The sequence below is a fragment of the Anser cygnoides genome, chromosome 15 (assembly GCF_040182565.1).
Source record: "Anser cygnoides isolate HZ-2024a breed goose chromosome 15, Taihu_goose_T2T_genome, whole genome shotgun sequence".
In the NCBI taxonomy this organism is placed as follows: domain Eukaryota; kingdom Metazoa; phylum Chordata; class Aves; order Anseriformes; family Anatidae; genus Anser; species Anser cygnoides.
The window spans coordinates 18008618-18032453 of record NC_089887.1 but is presented as its reverse complement, the minus strand read 5'-3'; the positions used below and the strand labels follow the sequence as shown (position 1 = coordinate 18032453).

Genomic DNA, 23836 nt, shown 5'->3' with positions numbered 1-23836 from the left:
TTGTACCCTCATGGTTTGTTGCCTGTATGAGCTCTTCAGCGTTTTGATTGTGCTGTACATGGTTATAGAATCAGAATACTTTGGGTTGGAAGGGACAATGTAATAACTTAACATGTTTTAGTGAGACGTTTTCTGCCTCAGGAATGGCCTTTCTCACCTCATCTTGTTGCCCAGACTACTGATATGCTATCTCTATGAACTGTGGTCATGTGTAAACTCCTTTGAACAGATAAATTTGCCTGATACTGTGGACCAAGCATTGAGAAACAGGTAAATTGCATTTCCCTTCCTCCTCGCTGCCTACGGAAGGGGTGACTGCGATGCTTGACTCAGCCGTCAGGCTGAAGCCAGGCTCTCTCTGTAATGATTGCTCTAGGCTGGCACAAGCAGTGAAACAGTCTTTCATTGTTTTCCTTAATGTTCTTGCTGAGGTTTGGGCTGTGCAAAGGATGAAGTCTTGGAGGATGATCAAAATGCAGAAGGAATAATAGGGGCATGCTGAGGTGAGGAAGTAGAACTGGGGCAGTGAGCCTGGTGGAACCTTAAGTTGGCCCCATTATGTAAGCACATTACCTTGTGGTCTTTAATCAGGTGACTTTTTTTTTTTTTCCCCAGATCCCTGATTCATTCTGTACAGAGGATCTGCTGTAAGAACAGGTCGAGGCTCTCGTCCTTAAGATCTTTCTATTTGTGAGATTTGGTTTGCTGAATTTCCAAGTGGTTTAAGAATGTGTGGAGAAGTGCAAGGAGACAAAAGCGAATCTCTTAGTTAAGGCAGCTGGATGCTATTCTGGAAAACTGGATTTTATCCTTACAGCTGTTAGAGAAGTTCAGCATAAGGTTAGTTTTAACCCTTTAAAACAATGCCTCTTGATGGTCCCAGCCTGCTGAATATCCCAGGGCTAGAGAAACAAACTACAAGTGTACTGCTGAGAGCCAGGCTTTAAGCAGTTGATGTTCCTTGTCATTTAAAGTAGCACAAAAAAAGATTGGGTTCTGTCATGTCAGCACAGAAACCTAAAATTAGTGGATGCTTTGTGTGTTAACTTAGCTACCTATCTGTAAAAGAGGGATGATGATGATGGTATAGTTTCACAGAAGCGTGGAGTAAGTACATTCAGGCACTATGCTGATGAATACCTCAGAAAATCTATGAGGAAATGAACTAAATTATTACAACTGGTCTCTAATATTGTTTAAGAAACAGGACATTAATTTAATAAGTAGGAGACAAAAAAAAATAATTAAATACCTGCTAAGTGAGCAGTCTGTTATAGTCAGGTACGAGGCAGGGGTCCTTTAATTATATTCCTATACTGTAACTTACTCCCGAGGAATGAGTCGGTCTCTATGAATAACCCCGCTGTGGCTGTGCAGACAACCCTACCACCAGCAATTCCTTGCTTCAGAACTGCTTTGTGCCTTGGGCGTCTTACCCCCTGAGATGGGTATGGTAAAATATCCTGCCTTTGTGGAAAGGTTATTACACCTGCAGTCAGCTTTTAGGTACCAAACTTTCACACATTTTGCCTATTACTGATGAACTTTTGTTAAGGGGGGGGGAAGGCAGTGAAGCTCCCCCCAAACTCCCCAAGAAGGTCCAAGCAGCGAAGCTCCCCCCAAGAAGCGAAGCCCCCTCTCAGCCTCCTCCCGGGCCCAGCAGCTCCCCTTGTCGGGGGCAGGCCTCGGGCCGGGGTCGGAGCCCCTGTCCCCGTGCCCCCGAGCCCCGTCCCCAGCCGCAGGGCACTCACCGGCCGGCGGCGGCAGCAGCAGCAGCAGCAGCAGCAGCTGGCCCGGGCGGGGCGCCATGGGCAGCGGGGGCGGGCTGCGCGGCCTCACTCTGTGACCGCCGTGCGGGACTGAGCCGGGGCCGCCCCCGCCGGCCCTAAGAGGCTGCCCCCGGGCCGGGCACCGGGCTCCCGAGAAGGGAGGAGCCGCGCTGGGGGCCCCGGCTGAGCGGGGACAACCCCGCTCCTCTCTCGATGCGGCTCAGCCTCGAGGCGAGGGGCCGAGCGGCTCGGCTCCGCTGCGGGGTGGTGCCCAGCGCCGGGTTCGTGCGCTGAGCCGGGAGGCCGGGGAGGCAAAGCTGCCCCTGCTGCTGCACCAGCTCGGGGAGCTGCCTGTGGGCTCCGCAGCTCGATCAAAGGGACTTTTTAACCTTCCCTCTGGCAAAGCAGGCTTATACTGAGGGCTCTCTCTTTTTTTTTTTTCCTCTTCCAGATCATTTCCTTTTTGTATATGCTTTTCCTTCTAACTCTTGGAATATTTTGCAAAATCTACAGGTGGGTGTCACATTCTTATGGTGTCATTGCCTTTCTCAACACACAGACAACACCGCTTGCTTTTACATCACTTTTCTTTGCTGCTACGTTCCAGGTATTTCATCAGAGTTTTTATTGTTGCACTGAAACCAGTGCATTTCTTGTGAGTTCAAGCAACTGGGACCCCTGAAATCATGTGCATTGATTTTTTTTTTTTTCCCTCTGTTTCGTGTGTAGTATTATTACATTTCAGTATACCACCTCCATTGGATCCCACGGAGACTGACTGTTTGGATAAAGGAGAGAGGAGAAAAAGAGAGTTGGGGTTCTTTTGGTTGGTTGGTTGATTTATTTTTTTTTTGTGGTGTTTGTTTTGCTTATTTGTTTTCAACAGGATTTACCAAGAACTTGTTCTTGGTCACACCATTTTACTATTGGAAAGCAGCTTGTAGTTTTGTAGTTAAGGCTATTTTCACCAAAGAAATAAAATGTTTTCGGATGTGTGTATTGAAGAATAATTCTACTTCTGCATTAAAACACTGCTTTCTGCTTCATATCGCTCCTCTTTAATCAGGAGGGAAGTGGAAAATCATATGTGGTCTGATTCCAAAAGACAAAAAGCATGCACAGACAGATCGGGTTTGTTTTTATGTTCTCATTAATCCACTCTCTATGAACTGTTAGTGTTGGCACAGAAGTTAGGGTAGCGTAGGATAAATGTGGAAGCACATCAGCTGAAGGTAGGATATTGACATGCCTTTACACACCTGACACCACTTTGTGCAACTGCCTGCAGAACAGCAGAAGCAGTTTGTTAGCCAGGCAAGGCTATGCATTGTGCCCGAATAAGCAGATGCACTCATGGTGTGAAGTTTTCACAAACCAGAAAGCGTGGTTTCCAGCTCGAGAGGCATTATGCCGAGGCATAGACATAGATAGTTCTGGATCCTGCTGGAGGCTCACTCTGTGACTGTGCCTTCCTGCTGATTGATGCCAAGCAGCTTCTGATACAGGGTGCTACTGTGTGCTGCCAGCAGCTCCTTCTGTCCCTACCTCATGGCTGTTCTGAGCAGAGCGGAGCACAGTTACTGCTGTACCTCCTGGGGAGCTGGACTTGCTGGAAAAATGGGATCTCTGGCAACCATAACCGTTGTCGATGATCTTGAAAAAGTTTTGCTAATATACGAGTCATAGCAGATAATCCATCTGTTTGGAATAGATTCTATTTATTTATTTTTATTTGAAGATTTTGTTCCTACTGCCATCAACTGGGTCAAAGCAATTTTCTTATTACTCATGGAGTCACACTGCTAATTACTGTTACACTATTTTTATATTGTCACTTATACATTATTTGTTTACTGACTCTTCCGGTCAATAAGTCACACCTATTAGAGTGTTTTAATAGTGTTCAACAGCAGTATAGTGAAACTTCCAGTTGAACAGTATCCCATCCAACATACCACTGGCTATGACAATAAAAACCATATCCAGGGGAGCAACACAAATTGAATGTCATGTTTGCTCTTCAGTAGACTGCCTGATGGTGATGTGCTGGTGCACCTGATGTTGGTTTAGTACAGCTGATGTGGATTTTTCATCTAAGCTGGCTAATTCTTCTCTCATTCTCATATGCATGTTATCCAACTGTCACAAAATTTCATGCTATTAACATTTAAGTGTGGTGGTATGTGCAGAAATAATACATAGAGTAATAGATAAATAATACACTGCTGTAATACTTTGTATCTGTACCTACTGAATAGTTTATATGTAAATAGTTTGAACTGGAAGAGAACCATCCTCTTAGTGTCCTGTGGCCCTGGGAAATGTTCTACTAAAACAAGAGCAGGATTGACACAGAAATGGGCTGTCAAGGTTCCATTAGCTTCTGCAGCATTTATCCAGAGATCATATAATTAGTTACTTTTAAGAAATCTTTTTCTGTAGAGACCACATAAGAAGTTACAGCCGATTTGGTGTATTTCTTAGGTCATGAGGTGGTGATAGTGCTTGCATGTGAGTACTTTTTCCCATGCTCTATCATTACATATGCTTCCCAAAATTTCATCTGTGATTTAGAAATGCATTTTCCCTGAAGGAAGGAAAGTAATCTTACAACCCTTGAAAAATCACAAGAGATTGAAATGCTCAGACTACAGCTGCTTCCATTAGAAAAGAGAAAAAGATGTGAGGTGACAAACTATATGAAGTAAGGAATGCAAATCAGGATTTTTGTTTCATAAGAACTGCAGTAAAAGGAAAATATTTAGTGAAATCATGGCAAAAAATCTGAAAAATAAATACTTCAATTCAAGGGGAGTTAGGTTGTCCAGTTAATTGTTATTGTATACAGCTAAGAAAAGATACTAGTAACAGATTGGAAGTTATTACAGATTACAACGATTGTTTGTTTATTTATTTAATGGGACTCAAAATTCCCTTTACGTTTTAAAATAATATTTTATAGGACAGTGGAAATGTCATATTCACTCTTTCTAGTGTCCCTTTCTTCTTTCTGAAGCACTTGGTAACTGGTAGAAGTTGTATGCAAGAAACGGCATTTCCTTTCTTACTGGTGAATTTTTACTTTGTGAATTGGAGCCATGCAAGGGCGGGGAGAAGCATTTGCTTTACAAATATCCTTTCTCAACCAAGGTTGCATGTGCTCAATGGTAGCTTTAATTAAGTTGTTTTTAAATCTGAGGAATAGATTAATATAATTGAGACAGATAGTTGCTCTGAGGAACGTTCTCTCAGAACAAAAATATTATGGGCAGTCTTGTTAAGTTGGTTGTAAAAGCCTGGTTTCTGGGTCTATGATTCGGTTTCCTTATGTGTAGAATGAAGATATTAGTCTGTATACGCAGCAAGATGGTAACATTTTGGACCAATTTATTCTAAAATGTTGATGCAAAGTGTTGGAATGGTCTAAAACAGGAAAAAGTGCAAGGTATCCAGTTCCCCTGTGAGCAGGTGAAGGTGGTGATTTTGAGAAAAACGTGATAGTATGTTTGCCACTGACCAAACAGCTGCAAAGCTGTATTTTTCAAGTAACAGAAAAAGTTGCTTCCATTAACACTTTTTATTTAGTAAGATCAATTATTTTTACTGAGAAATTAAAATAATAAAAAAAAATTGACCTCCTACCTTGGACCAGGGTTGGTTTATGTACTCAGAACTTAGCTATTATGAAGATCTCTAGTAACGATGATGATTGTAGGAGTACTAGGGTGTGTAGGTATCTAAGGCAAGTCCTACTAAATCAGAATTCTACTGTGTTAGGCATGTTGCAATTACTGTACATGACATATTTCCTACCCCACTGAATTAATGAGCTAAGCAAACAACTAATAAAGAATGGTGGAAAAAGTTATTTCTCCCATTGTTATAGATGGGAATGGAAGCAGGGTGATTTGGTGAAAGTCTTACATGAGGGTTGTGGTAGAGCTGGGGAACTGCACCTTGGTGTCTTACTTATAATCATCCTCATAAAAAGAAGAGTCTTATTCCAGAATTTGTTTGGAAACAGTCAGTGGCTTTGTTCCCACATCTTAGAGGTTTGGCTGGCTTCCTTCTCTTTCATGTCTTTCCATCCTCTGTAGCTCCTTTTCAGAACGAACGCTTCCTGTTTACCAATGTTTTCTTCGTCTCATGCTGCTGGGGATGTTGTTCCACAAACTGTAAGAGTTATAAAACATAATCTGGAGAGAGAGGTTTGTGTGAAACGATCCGAAAATATTCTGCAGAACCAGTTTATAGTATTTAATAACATACTTCATGGTACTATCTCAAAACTATTTCTAGCATACAGAACAAAATACAACTTTAAGACTATACCAGCCTATGGTATGACTTGCACTGTTTTTGTAATAGTAAGTCTATGAGAAGAATAATATGTTCTGAGAGAATTTTGGGAACCATGTTTGTAGCATCCTCGACATGCCCTTTGGCAGCAATGTTGTCATGTCCCTCCTGTAGAAATGTTGTGCTGGTGCGCAGCTGCCCATAACATACTGTTGCTGGAAAGGTTGTTATTACATAAATGTTCTTGAAACTGGTTTGCAGTTACAGTGCATGCAGAGGAGCTAAATTACTCCTACAGTTTTCATTTTTCGTCAGTCTTTTTTTGGGGGCTGTTTTTGTTCTGCTCCAGATTCTACCCTCTCCTTCTCAACTGTAATGGCTACTAGCACAAAGTCCATCCTGTGCACGCAATCACCCAGGTAAATAACAAATTGCAAGTATGTTCTTGGAGCACTATGTATATAGTGATGTGAATCTGTCTGTTTTATGATATAGAAGTATCATCTGTCTTTGACCAAAGCCATGAACTGGCAGATTCTGGGTAAGGAATCTGTAAATAATTTCTGACTTTCTTAGCTCTTAAGTTTCAACAGTCACCTGTGCCTTTCTGAAGATTTCTTACACACTGTAAGCCAAGTTCTACATTGTAGCATGTGTACCCAAGGGACCCAGGGCCTGCTTCCCATGGAACTTACTTTTGATTTTTATACCTAGATAAGAAGAGATAGCAATGCAACTCTTCCATTTTTCTTGTAAAGCAAAATTAGAAGGTTGTAGCACAGCAAGTCAAACATCCTTCTTGTGATTTCTTTTTATAGAGGTTATGTCAACATGGATTCTTGAAATGGCTGCTGTAATGAGCGGGATGATGGGATAGAGTGAACTCTCAGCAAGTTTGTGGGTGATAGCAAATTGGGGGGAGTGGTTGGTACATGGGAGGGCAGGGCTGCTACTCAGATGGACCTAGTCAGACTGGAAAAATGAGCTATACCTCATGAAGCTCAGCAAATGCAGAGCCCTGTATGTGGGCTGGCATAACCCCATGCAACAGGACAGGCTGGCAACTGTCTAGAGAGCAGCTTTACAGAAAAGGATCTCGGGGTCATGGTGGAGAAGTTGAACATGAGTCAACAGTGTGCCCCTGCAGCAAGCGTGTCCAGCTGTATACTGGGCTGAGTATAGCCAGTGGCTTTGGAGGGAAATGATTCTTCCCCTCAATTTGGCTTCTGTGAAACTACATCTGGAATGCTGTCTGTAGCTTTGGACCCCTAGTAGAAGACGGATGTTGACATACTAAAGCAAGGCTTGTGAAGGTCACCAAACTGCTTGGGGGCTGCAGTTCACAACGTGCCAAGGAGAACCTGACAGAACTGGGTTTGCTCAGCATTAAAGATGATGATGGTGGTGCGGGGAGTTCATATTGTTGTCTAATTAGCTACCTAATGGGAGGGAGTAGAGAAGGAGGGTGTAGAGCTTGGTGCTTCCCAGAGATGCACAAGAGGCAAATGGGCACAAGTTCCAACGTGGGAAATTCAGTATAGGGAAATATATATTCCTTTTATATATGTGTGTATATGTATGTATGTATGTATATAAAAGGGTGGTCAAATACCAGAACAGCTTACCCGGAGAGGCTGTAGTAACTCTGTCCTTTAAAATATTCATAACTGGACTAGACATGGCCTGAAGCAATGTGTTTCATGGAGCCTGCCTTGAGCAGAAAGTAATGCTGCAGACTTGCAGAAGTCCCTGACCGCTTGTGTGTTTCTATGAATTGTGATCTGATAGCAGGTAGCTTCAAACTGGCAGTTCCACCTTGCAGGGAAAGAGACTCTAATAACAATTTTCTTTTTTCCTAAAGGTTTTCATGAAACTACGCCCTGCAGGCAGGGAAGGCAGTACGTCTGTTCTACTACAATAACAAATTAATTGATAATTATTTTTGTATGTATCACCAACTAAGCTATGCAAATGCACAGGAGGAATAATACGTACTGAATTCAAGGAAAGATGAGACTTTGCTTGTCTACTTTTATTATCTAGACTGCTTTGTCATAAACAGAAGCAATGTTCTTTTCATAAAGAACTACTTTCCTGCCATTTTAATTCACTGTTCTGAAATTCCATTTCCATGCATTTGTCCTTATCCAAATATTCTTCCAGTTCTGTTGTATTTTTACTGAGATGTGGGGAAACTGCAGAACTGTAAGCAGGACTAAAGATTAAGGTAGACTTTAGACTAACAGAGACTGTGTAGACTATTCCACTGAGAGGGCTGAGACAAATACACCTATTATCATTTTGTGCAACACTTTTCGTTTACCTACTGGTTCTTCATTCCGTCTCATTAAATGCTGTAAATTGCTTAAAAATGAAGTGCAGATTTTTGTCTCATCTATTTATTTTTCCATCTTTTATTATATTATTCTCCATCCTGTCAGTGGTGTAATGCCCCACTAGGCTGCTTGTATTACAGCTTTCTTTATGATCTTTCTGTTCATGATGTCTGCTTTCTCATCTGTCAATAATTTTATGTCAGTTGGACACCTGGGAGAGGATAAAAAACCTAAGTTGGGTGTCCATCAAAGGAAAGGTGAGGACAAAGTAGCCCTTGTCTGCTCCAGGCTAATCATCCGAATAGCTATCTTTAACCTGTTTAAATGCCATCCAGACTCCTTTGGGAACTGGGCAGTTACTGAATGTATGACTAGGAGACAAGAAAAATGGAAGTACTGAGGAGGGATGAGGGTTACTGGGAATAGCCAGAGAACTTCTTACGAGTAGGAAAGAAGTGAAAACTAGAAAACTGGGATGTTAAGACACACGGGTTCAAAAAGGCAATGCAGCTCAATAGTGTTGATAAATTCAAGTGCCACTTGTCAAACAGGCTTGGATTTCTTTCTTTCCCATTGGATTGTTTCCTACCTTTACTGCCTTTTCAGTGTGGGTGGAACAAGGAGTAAATGAAACAGAGAACCGCCAGCTCCATGACCATGATTTTCTACACCTCAAGTAAATCAGATTCTTCTGAATTAGCCAAGAGTTGTAACAGTCATTGGCTGAGGATTATGCATAGAGCGGAAGTGCCCAACATGCAGGTCAGCATTCAGTAAAATGTCTGCTTAGCTGCTATTGTTTAGCCACTAGTTGCTATTTTGATTTCCCAGGGAGAAGCTAGGACTCTAATCTCAATAGAAAGTACAAGTTTAAGTACATTCTCAAATCTGGGTCGTGCTGACAAACATATTATGCAAGTTTTCTATGAAGGCCTGTTTGCCACTGTATTTGCACAGCAACAAATGCCATGGGTACTTTATAATGTGAACAATTTAGAACAACTTATGTATCCTGTAATTATAAAGACTTTAGCTTATGCTTCTTTGTGGTGTCAATTACTGGATTAAGAATACTTTTCTTCCTAAAACTAAGAAAGAGTTTATGATTCTATAGGCTGCATATTCCCTTAAAAGTGACCAGTTATGAGCAAGATAAGACATGTTCAAGACATTTGTGAGCAGGAGACTTCTTATAGGCTCACTGTCAGAAAATGCTAAGAGAACAGTTGAGTCTGAGGGTTGCATCTGCAGTGGAGTCCCAGTACCCTGTAAATACGACTGTGCTCAAGCAAGATGATGATACCTAGCTCCTACAGAGTTCACTGAATCTTCAAAGAGATGTAGATATGTTGCATAATTTAATTTCCATTGTCCAAACTGAAAAATAAGACACCAGTGGTTTTGGCAATCTTAAGCCTTGGTTATTGTTTTTGTTTTCATTTTAATACGAGGAATATGACCTGAACCAAATACTTGACTTACTTCCTTAGTTTACAATAAAACAAATTCCTAATTGCAATGCTGTATTTACTAAATTTAGTAGAAAGCAAGCAAGAAAAACTCTTGTCTACAGGTCCTGTAATCTTAAAGCTCATATCATCCTAAGCACAGAGAGACTGTATGCTTTAAAATGGCATGTATGAAAAATCTTATGTAGAAAGGAGAAAATGTTTTAACTTCGTATTGAGATGCTATCATTAAATTAATTAATACATCAAATGCCATGGAACTACCCCATGCGTACTAGTAGTGATGGAACTGTCATTCTCTTTGCATTTGCTATAAGGGACTGTGCTATACTGAGTGTAATAGGCCTTGCTAACTGGTCAGGATGCACAAGACAGCACGAGAAAACAAAGGAGCAAGGGATTAAAGGTGTGAATCTTGCTAAATGGATTTACTTCTTTAAAGCACTGATCCTAAAGCATATATAGCATCAAGTCATAGGTGATATCGAGCAGTCAAAAGGAGCTTGGTAACAAAGTAGTTCATTCCTCTAAGACTTTCTTCAGTAACTTCCTCGTTTAGGATTTATGCTGTCGCTTTCACTGATTAGTCCTTCAAAGCCTAAAGAAATAAACAGCCATAAAACTTAGCACATTCTAATTGTGTTAATTATTGTTTCAATTATTTTAATACAGATATTTTGTCAAACTCTGTTGAACAAGTAGAAATTTTGTCTAGATTTCCTTTGTGACTATGACACCCCAAAATAGGATATTGTGGTGCTGAATATTGTTGGCATCATTTTTTGTTTGCAGATTATCATTTAAAATATAGAATTTCTTATATTTGATGCTTTTACTTTACAGAGCAGAACAGTACTGTATACAGGGAGTACTCTGAATTTTGCGTGATCTGCAAGACTGCGTTTCTTAACCTCAATGCTGATTTGATATTGCTGTGAGAATCCTAACCTTTTTAATTTTCTAGTTCTGTTTGGAATTCTTTAACGCCACATTAATGTTTTAATGTTATTCTACTTATTTCCTCTCTCAGAAAGAAGAAAAGCTAAACCCTTATTAGTTTATGCTCCATGTAATCCCTAGGATTTGCCAGGAACAGATAATCTTTGCTTGATTCCAAGTCTTATTTAAATTGGAGGGTCAAGGGGAGACGTACCCCAACTTAATTACATAGCAATTCTAATTCATATTTATTCTGTAGAATACCTTACTGAGTTTTTGTTTTGATTTTTCTGATAGCCACCAAAGAAAATACCTGTATTTATTTAAAAAAAAAAAAGTCAATACTGTACATCACTGTTTCAAACATATAGATGTTCTCAAATAACTGTGTGTTGAGATGCTAAAAGGTCATTTTTTCACTTTCAGTAAGGTAGTGTTTTTTATTTATGAATTTATGTTGAAGCAGTGAATAGTTTGCCTATGGATGTGTGGAAACATGTTTTGCTTTCTGCATGCAATGAAGTAGACTTAAAATGTAAAGCAAAGTGGTTAATTATCTGTAATGATATCATCCCTGATCCTGGGGAAGGGAATGCATCTTCCTTTGGCCAGAAATAATACAAGCATTAAACAACTGCTTTCATATAAAGAAAGAAATATTTCTAATCGTAACACATATATTGTATCCCCCCAACCCCCTTCATTTTTCTGTAATCTGTGTAGCTACCCCACAACTGGGAGAACTGGTATTAGGTGGGTGCCTTTATGATCATTATGACAGCAGGCTGAAAGGAAGAGGAGGAGCTGCAAGAGCCCTAATTTTACTTGAAATACTGGACTTAGGAAACCATGTGAAAACACCTGGCAATATGATCCCTTCAAGAAGGGTCACCATCAAAACAAGAAGTGGGACTACTTACTGGTAAGCTGCTTGTTTCTTTTTTTTTTTTTCCTGTTCTTTGATGTTTTATCTCAATAAATAATCATTTTGATTTGGCCTCTGCCCACCTTCTTCTTCAGCTTCTTAAGTCACTTGTGATTTATTTAAAGAGTTGATGCTCAGATCATCTAATCTGACTTGTATGCCATAGCTCCTGAAATTTCTTGTACCAGCCCAAGTAATTTATTTGAGCAAGGCATATTTCCTATCTGCCTGAAGCATATAATTAAATTTGGAGTCACACAAATTTAGAAGATAAGGGACTTCCTGTTCTGTTAGCAGAACCCTTGTGAGGGGCCTCTGTCTGCAGGGAAAAAAAAAGTTGATTCAAGAGTAGGCACCAGCAATCAAGACGGGATAGTCTACTTAGGGAAAAGGTTTACTTAAAACTGATTGACTTGCAGTTAGATGGGACAATGCACATTTGAAATTGGTAAAATGTTTTTAGTAAAAATAAAATCTAATCAACACAATCATTTTTTCTCTTCAAGAAGAAAACATATTCATTATTTATTCATGAAAATATTTGTTAAAATAATTTGGGAGAGCCTTTGAGAAGGGGAAGGAATGGCAGTAAGTTCAATATTAAAACATTTCAACTGACAGGCAGAAAAACTTTAGTCGTGAGAACATACAAATAAAGCATATACAGTATTTACCAAAGGTTAGGTTCTGTTCTCAGTTAAACCAGTAAATTCCTATTATCTCTAAAACATAAAGAAAAATGTGTAAAAACAAAAACTAAACAACAATAACAAAAAAGGGAACTAAAAAAAAAAGAAAAAAGACAGAAAACACCAAAAACAACCAACCAAAAAACCCAATAGCTATCTAGTAGCTATCTAGTACCTGAAAATCAACAGTTTAAAGAAGTAGTTTTCTTTATTTAAATCCCTGCAACCACTGTGTAGGTTTAAATGGTGGCAGCTCAATTTTACAAATTTTAAATAATGAGACACAGAACAACTGAAGCTCCATACAAAGCAAGGTGAAGAGAAGAAAAACGTAGAAGAGCCAGCTCATTGTCTTATTTTTAGTGCTTTGAAGTGGGCTAGTGCTGCTTATTCTATCACGATAATAATGTTGTACTCTTAAAGAGACTGTATCAAAGCTGATGTGCCTAAAAAATATACATATCAAAAAAACTCAGAGGGTAGGCAACATTTCCTTTTAAAATAGCTTCTAACAATGACTTAGCGTAATTATATATGTTCCAGACTGAGGTTTGGAAGAATGTTAACTCTCCTGTCAATTTAAAACCTTCTTATGTATACAGCCCATGGGTGGGGTGCCACATTTTAGAATAGAGCACTTCACTTAAATGAAAAAAAAACACACACAACCATCTAGTGTTTGTTTTGTTTGGGTCTTATAGCATACAAACTCAAATTTCATGGAAGCACATGTGGTTATAAAGCCTCTTTTGAGTTCCTACCACAGAGTAAAAGAGTACAAGAAAAACGAGGAGAAAAAAAAAAAAAAAGATTAGCAAAAAGGTATGAGAAAACAACTTCTATGTAAACAGAATTGCAAAGTTGCCTAAAAACAATGCTCCATGACTTCATATCCTGCCTTGCTGGGCACGCAGTCCTTAGATGGACTCACATTGTTGTCAGAGGTTGTGCTGCTCCATCAGGGTCATTATTTGTAATGGACACTGTACGCTGCCCATTCACCTGGATTCTCTTCCGTACTGCAAAATGAGAACTCTGAAATTAAATATATTGTGTTAGTTAATTCTCATATGACTCTTCTCACTTCTGAAATTGTGTATATTTAGGAGTAATGTGTGTATACCTATATGCTTAATGATATGGCTTGCAGCAGAAGAAAAAAAAAACAAACTGTACTGGCTTGAATACCAAAATGCTGGACTGAGGGATGAAATTAATTATTCTTTAAAGAAAATATTTATAATATTTATATTTATAATATCTTTGAATAAAAAATATCCTTAGGGGTTCCATGGCAGCATCATTCAGTCTTATGCTTTTCTACTTTGATGCTACGAGTTCCTCAAAATGGTAATCTTTCTAGTTTAACAAACAAGAATTGAAATACTGTTTTTAAATATTTCTCTTTGATAGGTTCTCAGTTATGAAGTATTCTGCATTTTTTCTAGTTGAACCAAATAGTCTACCTTTTCTCCCTAGAAGAAAGAGGTGAAAGAAAATTATTATACAAGTTTCTAATATCTAGTTTCGACACTTAAAAGTTTCAGTTGCTGGCCAGAACACTTAGTAAAATGAGTGTTGGTGTCTGATGCTGATCTACACGTTGCCAAATTTTTCCAATATCAGTGTTTATCTTTTCAATGCATAGCACTTATTAGTAATTTCTGCATTTTTTAAAATTACTATATTTATCCTTTTTGTATTTTAATGTTTTTTGTTCAAGAAAGATCAAAAATTGAAATTAAAATTGCCAGGAAGGAATAAAGGGTGAAGCCTACAAGTAAATTTTATCTGGAAAGTGTGCGTGTGTGTTTTGTGAGGGTTTACAGACTTTTTCTCTCTCCTTCACTCTAGAAAAGCTGTATTTTGAACCCTGTATTTCAGTAATGATGGTAAGGGAAAAGCAGAAACATCTCATCAGCTTGATGCCCAGCAATATAAAAACAGAAATAAGCTAGATCAAAGGTACCAGCTAAGTTCATTCTCATTTGTTATTTTCTGTTTAAAAAGTATTTTCTCTGAAAGAATCTAGTCAAATCTGGCCCCTCCTTATTTAAAGTTGTATTTAAATTCAGCTTTTTAGTGTATAATTGCTACTTTTGCAAAGCAGCGTTTGTTCCATTATGTTTTAGGTGACATGATGAAAAGCAAAATCATTGTAATAATGTACTCTAACATGAGGTGGAGTGACATAAAGCAAAAAGTAAACACTACTGTTCAGGACTTCAAACATGTCAGTGGCAAAACTGAAGAATTCCTTACATATGCTATACTCAGCTTGAGAATACTTTGCTGTTTTTACTAGTGCTTATATCCTGAGTCTTGGATGACTTCTTGACCTTTTAGAATAACAATGACAGCTAAGATCAGCTGATGAATAACTGCTTATACCGTTTGCAGGAATTAAGAATACTGATCTATAACTAGGCATTATGGTGGTTGGTTCTCTGTCTGAAGGGTCTGAGCTTCCTCTATAGTAAAAAGAAAAAGTTAGGGATTCACAAGAGCCAATGTACTGATGGGGGACTCCCTGTTTTTCAAGTGGATATGATTAAGAGAGGCAGAGAGGTGTAGCATTTAGCCACTTTGACCTAAGCCTGCGGGGAGCAGACAGTTCCAATGTGTTAATAGCTTTCAGGATATGAGAGAGACAGTTTAGAGTCTTTGAAGATACTTAACCTACTTAACTCACCTATGAAAAGGATAATCTGATTGCCAGCCCTAAAGAGGTTTTAAGCAACTGTTGCCTTTACCCTTTCTGTTAAAATTGTGAGAAGAATTAGATTTTCTTATTCAGAGACAGAAAGATATGCCAGCAACAGCTGAGCTCGTGATTAGGATACCTTACTGCAAAAAGAGAAAATCTATCCTAATCCCCGCTTGTTTATGCAAAGGTGCCCTACAAAACTCAGGGGGATTACTCTTAGCAGGAATGATCAAATTGGTAAAGTATGTGCCCATGCTAGTATTTTAGTTTGGCTCAGAAGTGAGCCATTGATTGCCACTATTTGGTGTGCTTTGGCTCACTGTGTAGTCATCTGTTATTCTGGTAGGGACCCCTCTCTGGGTGGAGGTATTCTTCAGTTCTGGCTGTGTTCTTTCCTGACTCTAGAGTTCCTAACTCTTCTCTGAGTTAGATTATAAACCACTGTTTTCACCTCCTCCATCTTCTTTATGGGCAGATTTAAACTGCATATATAAGCTGTGATAGAAAAAGAGATCAATTCACTTTAGCCATAATCCATCTTTTCAGTTACGTTAGAATTCTCTAGGATTAAACGTATGTTCTTCTTAACTTCCAAGTATAAAGCCAAGCAAATAAGGACAGGACCATGGACGTGGAAATCAAGATACTAAATCTAATAAAAACATGTAGCTCCAAAGTACAGCTAGAATGTGTATTACCCCTCAAACAAAACACTTCTTGAGATAGATTCACGCTAACAGCGGATGTAATGACATTCTCTTTCTCCCAAAGGAAGTAATCTGACATGCCTTACATCATTAATCAGCACAGCCATAGTTAAAGAAAATGATAAAATTAAGATCTGATGTAAACAGCTGAAGCTCATGATAATGAGTTAGCCAGTTACAACAGTGATGTAAATATCACATTACCAAAAAGGCCAGAAATTGTGTGTATCTTCCTCAGTTTAATCTCCAATGCCTGTTTGTAATGTAGAAATGAGTAAGATAACAGTATAGAAAAAATGGAATATAATGAAATAATCCAATAAATTAAATGGGCATATATTGCTGCATTTAAACCTTCTTAACCACAAAAAATAATAAGAAAAATGGTAGGAAAAGTTCTGATTTTTTTTTTTTTAAGGGAAAATGTAATGAAACATGTAAACAATGAAAACTTGAAGCTGCTTGGAAAGAAGAGAGTTGACAGATTAATAACTTCATGATGTGCTTTTCTTGTATCCTTAAAGTATCTTTATATGTGTATATAGATAGATAGATAGATAGATACCCTTTTTCAAGATATGTAAGGCACCCTCAGAAATTGTCCTTAGCTCCCTGGACATGGAGAGGTGCTGTGAGAACTGTCCACAGAACTGTCCAAACTCCTGACTTTTCCCAACTCTGGTCAAAATTCTGTAACCAGCTAGAATAGATCAGTTATTATTAAATCAAGAATTGAAGCAATATATATATTATTCCTATTGAAATATAGCCTTTATGTCCAGACAGATACATTTTTTGTGATCAAAAGAGAGTTTGCGAGTTTGCAAGTCCCTTACGAAAATGGTAAAGCACCTTAAAAGATTTACAAGTCTTGAGCGCACGCAGCATTAAGGCTCAGTAAGCAGGAAAACTGAAGTTAATCTACTGAGACCTTACAGAGCAGAACCTCTGTTTGTTTCAGAGTCTCAAATTTATTTCCTCTTTAGCATTTCTGGTATGAATTAATACAAAATGCCCTGCATATTCCCTTTTATTTTTAAATCACGTTTTCAAAACCCTGTGGCATTTGAATTTTCTAGTCCAGCAACAAGTTTTACTTTTTTTTTTTTTTTTTACATACTCTGGACAACTAACATTTAGGAAGGATATCTTAGCTAAGAACCTTGACAATAATGATATAATGATGTAAAAAATAAAAAAAAATCAACCAATGCGTTTTCAGGACAGCATGCTTTTGAGTAGTTGCTCATTCATCTCAAGCGACTTTCAGGTATGGCTTGATGTGGTTCCAGTTTTGTCACTCTTCCTGTTGAAATGTGTGACAACATCAGGAGATGGTCTAAGCTGTAGTAGCATAGCCTGACAAGCACTTCTTTTTCTTGTTCCTTCCCCTGCCAGCCTGAGGTGATACGCTCTGATTGTTTTCAAACATGAAAGGAGAGAGAGGCCTGAGTAAGCCTCAGGTACATTACGGAGCTAACTGGGGAAAAAGAAAGCTTAAATCCATCTCCCTCTCATTTATGGAGAACACCTGCCCATTATCACCTTTACTATTCTTCAGAAAAGTTTAAAAGCAGGGACTGGCACTCTTTTTCTTTCCTGGCTAACAGAAGACCTCTAGCTGGTCACCCATCCTAGCAAAGGGTTACCTTTTCTATTCTTATCCTTATTAGATCCACCATCCACACCTTTGTCATGCTGCAGCATGTTTCACTCAAGATTATTCTCATGGGCTGGTTGGAGGCCTCCAGCTAATGCTCACAGTGGTAGCTGGCATTAATGTCAGCTGGCCTTGTGCAAGACAGGGGTCTTCTTCATGCTATAATACTGAAGTTGTTGGGTTTTCTTAATTCAAGAAGTCATTTTAAATTCTGAACCTTTCAACCTGCAGGAATTCCTCTCGTTCTAGCTCTCCTTATGGCAGCTGACATCGGTTTGCAGATACCAGCACCCCAGGAACCTTGGAGTGGGACTTGTGCCCTCTGCTGGTCAATTGGTCCTCACAATGCTGCTGGAGCAGGCAAACCTTTCCCCTTAGGCTCAGTAAAAGCTGCATACTGCTACAGAGCGACTGTTTATTTGCTTTTAATTTTGCTGCACATTAACACTGAGACACTGAAACTAACACGGGATACTCTCCACTGCATGTTAATACTTCAGTTTAATGTAAAATATGACAACGATTTCTACTTTAATTCCTAGACAAAAAACTGTAGATGTTTTGCTGGCTTAAACATTCTCAATGTTCTACCAGCAAGGAATTTTAAATTAATTTAAAAAAATGCTAAGTTTTTTTTCTAAGGAAATTAATAATGTTCACAACTAACATCAGGCTCATATCACAGAATCACAGAATCGTCTAGGTTGGAAGGGACCTCCAAGATCATCTAGTCCAACCTCTGCCCTAACATTAACAAGTCCTCCACTAAACCGTATCACTAAGGGCTACATCTAAACGTCTTTTAAAGACCTCCAGGGATGGTGACTCAACCACCTCCCTGGGCAGCCCATTCCAATGCCTAACAACCCTTTCAGTAAAGAAGTTCTTCCTAATATCCAACCTAAACCTCCCCTGGCGCAACTTTAGCCCATTCCCCCTAGTCCTGTCACCAGACACGTGGGAGAATAGACCAACCCCCACCTCGCTACAGCCTCCTTTAAGGTACCTATAGAGAGCGATGAGGTCTCCCCTGAGCCTCCTCTTCTCCAGGCTAAACAACCCCAGCTCCCTCAGCTGCTCCTCGTAAGACTTGTTCTCCAGACCCCTCACCAGCTTCGTCGCCCTTCTCTGGACTCTCTCGAGCACCTCCATGTCCTTCTTGTAGTGAGGGGCCCAAAACTGAACACAGTACTCAAGGTGCGGCCTCACCAGAGCCGAGTACAGGGGGACAATCACCTCCTTAGACCTGCTGGCCACACTGCTTCTTATGCAAACCAGGATGCTGTTGGCCTTCTTGGCCACCTGAGCACACTACTGGCTCATATTCAGCCGACTATCAACCAGTACTCCCAGGTCCTTCTCTGCCAGGCAGCTTTCCAGCCACTCATCTCCCAGCCTGTAGCTCTGCTTGGGGTTGTTACGCCCCAGATGCAGGACCCGGCACTTGGCCTTGTTGAACTTCATGCAGTTGACCTCAGCCCATCGGTCCAGCCTATCCAGATCCTCCTGCAGAGCCTTCCTTCCCTCGAGCAGATCGACACACGCACCTAACTTGGTGTCATCTGCAAACTTACTGAGGGTGCACTCGATCCCCTCATCCAGGTCATCGATAAAGATATTAAAGAGGACTGGCCCCAGCACTGAGCCCTGGGGGACTCCACTAGTAACCGGCCTCCAACTGGATTTGGCTCCATTCACCACAACTCTTTGGGCCCGGCCATCCAGCCAGTTTTAAACCCAACAAAGCGTACGCCAGTCCAAGCCACGAGCAGCCAGTTTCTCGAGGAGAATGTTGTGGGAAACGGTGTCAAAAGCCTTACTGAAGTCAAGGTAGACCACATCCACAGCCTTCCCCTCATCCACCAAGCGCGTCACTTGGTCATAGAAGGAGATCAGGTTCGTCAAGCAGGACCTACCTTTCATAAACCCATGCTGACTGGGCCTGATCGCCTGGTTGCACTGCAAGTGCCGCGTGATGACACTGAAGCTAATCTGCTCCATGAGCTTCCCTGGCACTGAGGTCAAACTAACAGGCCTATAGTTCCCCGGGTCTACCCTCCGGCCCTTCCTGTAGATGGGCATCACATTTGCTAGCCACCAGTCGACTGGAACCTCCCCTGATAGCCAGGACTGCCGATAAATAATGGAAAGCGGCTTGGCCAGCTCCTCCGCCAGTTCGCTCAGTACCCTCGGGTGGATCCCATCCGGCCCCATCGACTTGCGTACATCCAAGTGTCGTAGCAGGTCGCCAACCATTTCCTCATGGATAGCGAGGGCCACATCCTGCTCCCCATCCCCTTCCACCAGCTCAGGGTACCAGGTATCCAGAGAACAACCGGTCTTGCCGCTAAAGACTGAGGCAAAGAAAGCATTGAGCACCTCAGCCTTTTCCTCATCTTTTGTAACTAAGTTTCCCCCCGCATCCAGTAAAGGATGGAGATTCTCCCTAGTCCTCCTTTTTGCGTTGATGTATTTGTAAAAACGTTTTTTGTTATCTTTAACGGCAGTAGAAAAAAAAGTTATCACAAAAGTTATCACAAAAGTTACAGTTTAACTAGCCTTGTAACTGTTCTCCAAATACTCAGTTGCCCCTCCGCCACCCAGAGCTGCCCAGTGATAGCAGAAATCACTTCTCTGCTAGGGTATTACCAATTCCTTTACTTTTTGCATACAGTAAGTGATTATTCGTGGTTACATAGCGAGTCATAAGCACAACTTTGCAACATAGCATTTGTGTAGGAAGATCTTGTTATGCTGTTTAGTTCAAGTCTAAGAGTAACTGAATAAGGATATATAAATGTTTTAAGAAAGAATAAACAAGTTAAAAAAAAAACAAACACCAAAACCTTTTTATTTCTACAGAGATTAGTTAAGTATTGTCTAGTACAGAATATTCTGTTTTCATGTGACTTGCAAAAAAGAGTCCAGATGCAATTTAAGAAAAAAATTCATCTTATTTTCAGGGGTCAAGCCCATATTCTGACCAGTAACTGTGGGAAGTGACAATATACAATATCTTCAGCATTTGTAAAGGAAAAGATCTTGCTGCATCAGTAATGCAGTCAGTTAGGTTATTCAACAGCGTGGTATGCACGTGACAGAACAGATAAAATGCCACAGAGTATGACTTGCATGCCATACTCAGTATTTTTCCATGGGGATATAAAGAATCCATTAATACCAACAAAAAAAAAACAAAACAAAACAGAATCAAAACCTAATATTTGCAATACCTTAGGTGGGAGTCCTCCTTCATATGCTGGCCAGCTACAAGAATGTGCACTAGGTCTTCCTATTTTGCTCAAAGCAATGTTCACTCATTTCTGTGTATCCTAAGGAAAACATCAAGATATGCAGAAATAGAACAAACAGTCTGCTGACACCCCCAAAAAAAAAACAGGTATAAAAAAATACCAACTAAAAATTGACTTATAGGACGGATTACATTAACCTGATTATTTAAAATAAAGGACATTATTTTTAAGGTTTGTCTTCTCATAAAGATTTAATATGGCTTAACTGTTACAATCTGAGTAATTCAGGCCAACACTTCTGAGCATGCCTTCACAGAAGGAATCCTGTATTTCATCCTGTTGTTTTATGTCGAGCTCTACCTTTGAGATTTATAGAATTTACGTATACATTTTTTTTGGTGAATATCTCCTTTCATAGTTGCTAAAACATATATTTATGTCTGACCCAAACTGGCTGTTTGTACAGATGTTAAAAAAGTTTTTTGAAAATTCCTGTTTTAATTATTCAGGAAGAGAAATTTCTTTTTCTTCCCAAAATACATGTGGAGATGGAATAGCCATATATTTGCAAACCACTGCTTATGGAAAGAGCACAATGTCACCATGCATATGTATGATGGAATTCTGGGTCTGGAAAAGAAAATCAAGGCCCCTTTCAAAACAACGAAACCAAAACAGTTTAAGGGAATACATTTCCTAGAATTATCTCTACACACAAATAACTTATTTACATTAGAAATTTCTGTGAACTGAAATCCTAATGTCAGAAAGTGTTCAATGATAAGGACTTAAGATGCTGCAGAATGCACTGAAAAAACAAGTTACTTGTCTTCCAATCATCTGATGCTGCCATTCACAGCTATGTAACTCTACCAATTAGTGAATACAAAGATGGGCTCCAGAGCAATTTACTTTTTAACATTTGAATTATAAAAATAGGACTGTTCTTCTTTTGTTTCCTCTCCTAAAATAATTTGTGGATTTCAAGGGAAGTCCCTTTGCCTGGTTTGTTTTATAAGCTTCTTGGGGAAAAAAATACAAAAAAAATCTGACCATACTTCTGGAAGTCAGCTGCGTAAATGACTTAATTTCTACTAAGTCCCAACTCTTTATTAGCTCAAAATATCACTTTACTTAAACCAGAAAGGGAACTACTCAATCATAGATGTTAGGTTATTACAACATTACAAGTTATAACTTAGATTAGTGACAAGGAACATATCTACTTGTATTAAAGTAGTGAAAAGGAGAGTATGTATGTTCTGGTTTACTAAGTACTCCTAAAGAATCTACAATTATACGTTTTTCAGGCTGTTCTTGGTCAGTCTTATAAAAGCAACTAAAATATGCACTTCTGAGTAACAATTCTACTACAGTGGTTAGGAACAATCAAAGAATACCAATTTTCTCCAAAGTGCAAAAAAGCTCTATAACTTCCAGTTACATTGAGTTTTTCCTCTTTGTCAAATAATTAACCTAGATTGTTTGTTCAAAATCATCAGTACCTACAGTGACAAAACATCTCTTCTAACAGGTTTTAAGATGACAAAAGATTAATTCTCCAAGATGGCATCTACAAGATTTTCTAGCTGACTTGAGTGATGTTCCAGCAAGGTACAAGGGTCTTTCCTTCTTCATACAGAAATGCAGTGTTTCCAAATTCCTTTTAAAGGGTATTTTAATCTCTCTCTCTCATGGAATAATTCTCTCATAAGCAACAATAATGAGGTTCCTTTTTCATCTCAGTATAACTACGTAAGCAGTTGAAATTGTCAAAAAAAAAAAGTCTGGTAAGTTTTTGTAGGCTTCCACAAAGAGTATTTTAAAGTGAAAGATAATCAGGTTATGTAACAGGAGTAATTATCACCTGTTAACTCGTGACAATAAGTCAGTTCAAGATGGTTGAAGTATAACTACTATTCTATTCCTCTGAGTTACTATACCATAAAATCAATTTAAACAAATGAAAATAATTATGTTATATACTTTCAGTTTATATAAAAGCAAAATATATTATTTCCTCAAAAACTTGGTTTTGGGTCAATGCCTTGCCATATACTCCTGTTATTTTGCACACCTGGTACATAACACGAAACCACGACTCCAAAGCTCCCGCTCTCCCAGAGTGCCACTGCTATGCTGCTGGAGCTGCTTTATAGGGTACAATTTGTTTGTAATAAATAAATAAATAAATAAATAAAGTAGTTCAACAACATCATAATTCTAGCACAAAATCTGCTTTGCTTCCTAAGTGTTTGATACATAGGGTGCTCTTACAGCGTTTTCTGTACTTTAATGTCATCACACGCAATTTTCAGCCTCACTTCTGCAGTCCATCCTACACCTGAAACTCTCCCAAATTGGTCAGCCCATAGGTGGAATTCACAGCAAGGCATCTTTTAGTGGTGAGTGGTGTGTACATCATGATTTATGCAATACCCATACATTGAAAGGATTAACGGCTAGGACCAATATTTTTAACGTGCTTCTATCAGCTGAAAGATTTTACCTGAGCTTTGGTTTGTTGTTCTGGATGAGAGCGATTGTATTGCTTGAAGCTGCTCAGTGTTCACACAGTTATAACGTGGGATTGTCTAAGCCGTCTTACCATCTTCATGGTCCAGCTCGTAGTTTATGATCCGTGAGTACAACAACTGTTGTCCTGGGCATGCTTTTTTCCCGCCTCTCACCATCCTTTAGCTTCTGCAGTGAACAACAACCCGATTTTGTGTTCAGTTTTAGAGGGCTTTTAAATTTCATCTTATATACTTAACTCTTTCATGGCTAACTGCTGCAATTAAATTCTCATGCTTAGTTTCAGGAATCGCAACCTTGCATCAGGTTAACCTTGAATCACAAGCTCACATCAGCCAGGTTATCCGGAGGCGATTCAGCTACCGCGGCTTAGAAAGGCCTCAAAGCAACGCTCAGCAATTTATGCTCAGCCTCCCGGCAGTAATTAGAGCAGAGCTGATTGACGCTGCCGAGCCGAGGGCATCTGCCAGGGGCCTGACTGCGCCTGAGGCACCACCGCCCCGTGCACTAGGGGAAGGCCCGGGACGTTTTGCTCTGCAGGGCTCTA

General features: G+C 39.5%; 1 protein-coding gene across 6 annotated transcripts in view; it reads right to left on the bottom strand.

The window, feature by feature from the left end:
• PLA2G10 (phospholipase A2 group X) overlaps positions 1 to 23836 on the bottom strand; it is a 33844-nt gene that overhangs the window by 7995 nt on the left and 2013 nt on the right. For 3 of the 6 annotated variants that reach the window (XM_066977981.1, XM_048052264.2, XM_048052263.2), the window contains exons 2-5: positions 23264 to 23457; positions 20734 to 20832; positions 13358 to 13461; positions 5694 to 5942 (exon numbers count right to left, since the gene is read on the bottom strand). In XM_066977981.1, coding sequence (XP_066834082.1) covers positions 5694 to 5754 — 61 coding nt within the window. In that variant the 5' untranslated portion in view covers positions 5755 to 5942; positions 13358 to 13461; positions 20734 to 20832; positions 23264 to 23457. Of the gene's footprint in view, positions 1 to 1751; positions 2130 to 5693; positions 5943 to 13357; positions 13462 to 20733; positions 20833 to 23263; positions 23458 to 23836 lie in introns of those variants that run through there. The other 3 variants (XM_066977982.1, XM_066977984.1, XM_048052266.2) reach the window with 2 other exon arrangements.